The sequence below is a fragment of the Sinocyclocheilus rhinocerous genome, unplaced genomic scaffold, assembly GCF_001515625.1.
Source record: "Sinocyclocheilus rhinocerous isolate Xijiao unplaced genomic scaffold, SAMN03320098_v1.1 scaffold159, whole genome shotgun sequence".
Taxonomy (NCBI): Eukaryota; Metazoa; Chordata; class Actinopteri; order Cypriniformes; family Cyprinidae; genus Sinocyclocheilus; species Sinocyclocheilus rhinocerous.
This window is the reverse complement of record NW_015666558.1, coordinates 60,288-63,164: the sequence shown is the minus strand read 5'-3', so window position 1 is coordinate 63,164 and position 2,877 is coordinate 60,288. Positions and strand designations below refer to the sequence as shown.

The 2,877-nt window shown below is 34.4% G+C and overlaps 1 protein-coding gene across 1 annotated transcript in view; it reads right to left on the bottom strand.

Moving 5' to 3' along the window:
* LOC107732750 (protein transport protein Sec31A-like) overlaps nt 1-2,877 on the bottom strand; it is a 45,219-nt gene that overhangs the window by 2,804 nt on the left and 39,538 nt on the right. The window contains exon 20 of the mRNA XM_016544169.1: nt 1,478-1,533. Coding sequence (XP_016399655.1) covers nt 1,478-1,533 — 56 coding nt within the window. The remainder of the gene's footprint in view (nt 1-1,477; nt 1,534-2,877) is intronic.

Below are 2,877 nucleotides of genomic sequence, written 5' to 3'. Positions count from 1 at the left end.
ATATATAAAAAGTTTAAAAGAAATGCACAAAAAACCCTAAAAAGAATAAGAAAAAGAATAAGAAAACAAAACTGAGATAAAAGCAAAACAAACAAGCACAACCAAGTGACACAGATTAACTAAACAAATTGTATGCTGTTATTGGACACCTCTGAAACCAAAAAGAAAACCATGAGACTAAATTTTCTTTATGCTGAATTTGTTTCATTGTGTTTGCATTTTATGTGCAACAAGGGACTTTTTTATAAAACAAGAAACCTGCTGGAAGAAACCAGAGTCTGTTAGCCTGCATAAAAGTTTCTTTTCACCTGATTCTCTATGCATGTGAATGAAGAAAAATGCAGTTAGAGCACTTTTATACTTCGAGGTAGCAATTAAGATGTTCCTGGCAAGGATTTTGCTTTAGGAACTTTATTTTGAACTCCTTATTAACTGCATTATTGGTTCACGGGAGGATTAAAATTCTCAGCAGGTGATGCTGAAACTAAAGGAACACACACGCGCACACACACACACACACACACACGTGCACAGACACACGCGCAGACACGCGCACACACACACACACAGCGTTCAGTCCAATGACACTCTGAGCAGACACTGAGCATACAGTCAGACCATGTTTCCACCTGAGAGCTGAACAATGATGTAATATAGAACCTGTCCATTTTCATAAATAGTACATTGTGCACTGTTTGTATGTTTTATTTTTTGAGAAAATATTTTAACCTTTAAAGTCATTTCATTTAGGATTTTTCTGCAATCATAGAATATAACAAATAGCAGTTATTTTAAAATATAACAATGAAAATTCATGCATGCAAATGCATGAAATATATGTAAAACATTTATTGTTTTATATTTTTGAGAACAGATTTTAGCATTAAAAGTCATGAAATCCTTTGATTGTATAAAAACCCTTAATTTAATAAGAAACACCAGTTATTTTAACACATAATAAAAAAAAAACATGCAAATGCATGCAATATTTATAAAAAAAAATACTGGAATCATTTATTGTTTTATATTTTTGAGAACATATTTTAATTCAAGGTTTTTATGCAATCACTGAATTTGATATAACAACCAGCAGTCATTTTAATACAACAATGAAAATTCATAATATTTCATGCAAATGCATGCAATATTTGTAAATAAAATAATTTTATTGCAGATAGATGAAATAAAGTAGCACTCATATTTCTAATTGAAGCTTAGACAGTAGATCATGGTGCTTGCAACACCTAAGTCATGGGTTCGATTCCCAGGGAATGCATGAACTCATATGAACATCTTAAATGGAGTGTGAGTTGCTTTAGATTAAAGCATCTACCAAATGCACAAATGTGAATGTTTATTTGGTAGAAACATGCATAACGAAGCCAGATTGAGAAGCAGCTCCAGCATCATGTCAGTGGATATTGTTTCCCGTTAAATGCATTATTATAAGTAACATCATTATGCAAATTCTAAATACCTTTTTCTTGCGTTGTCCTGCGCGTACAGCTGGAGGGTCGTTCCACCCGTCCTGAACTGAAGAGACAATATTCACACAATCACAGCGGATCAGTCACCAAAACATATATCTGCATTTAAATATAAATGCATGCATCAATACAGCAGCAGATAAACATATCTGGACACTCAAGTCACAGTTAGAAATGTCTGAATGTCACTGCATCTTTACAGACGTTTGTGAGGGTGATTTAAGTGTCTCTGTAGCTTCTCTTTCTGTCTGACTTACACTAGCATTCAGAAGTTTAGGGGTCAGTCAGATTCAGCAAGATTTATAATACAAAATATTTCTATTTCAAATAAATGCTTTTCTTTTGAACTTCCTATTTATCTGTGAATCCACAAAAATATTGTGCAGCACAACTGTGTTCAAAATTGATAATAATCAGAAATGCTTCTTGAGCAGCAAATCAGAATATTAGAATGATTTCTGAAGATCATGTGACACTGAAGACTAGAGTAATGATGCTGAAAATACAGCTTTGATCACAGAAATAAATTACATCTAAACATTAGTGTAGACATTTCTTAGTCTGTTTATATAATGCAAAACTCACACAGCATAGTTTTAATCAGCATTGAGCGATCACACAAACATTAACAATGAAGCTCAGAGAGATGTGCGACATGATCAGTGTGCGAATATGCAAATGACTCGTAATCAGTCACCATTAAATATTAGAAGAGCTGAGTTTGGACCGTTGCTGTCCCTCTTAAACACACACACACACACACAGACACACACACACACGATATTTCTGCATTGAACAGTATAAACACTAAAACTGCCCCCTAAAAGTCTACTAACCGTTAGTCGATGAGAAGAGGCCTGGTCGACCAAAATTGTATTAGTCGCTTATTTGCAGAAAAATAAATAAATAAATAAAAATCCACATTGGCGAAGTCACACAGATTGTTAACGACTGGTCTGTGGTAATAATACAGAACATCAGGCAGGACATCCAAACGCTCCAAAAGCAAATGAAAACTTATCTATAGAGAGCGAAATGTCTACTTTCAGATGAACCAAATCAAATGGAAACCAAATATTCTCAGATTATGTAATCCGTATGAAACAGGCGCGTCACTACTGCGGAGACGACGAGTCAGTGTCGCCGAATTCATCTCTAAAGTCGAAAACAAAGAAAGCACTTGTTTATCAATATATTATTAAAATGTTAATGCAGCCTTCTTACTGTTTTTCCCTGACACATTCATAATCATTACTTCTGCCGGTGCGCTGCGGCAAGCTTTATGCGTGTGCTTGAGCGCTTATAAGGCTGTGTAGGCAATTAAAGGCGCATTATGATGATTTAAATGGTTTATTAATAAACGTGCGATTAGTCGACTAATGCTTAAAAT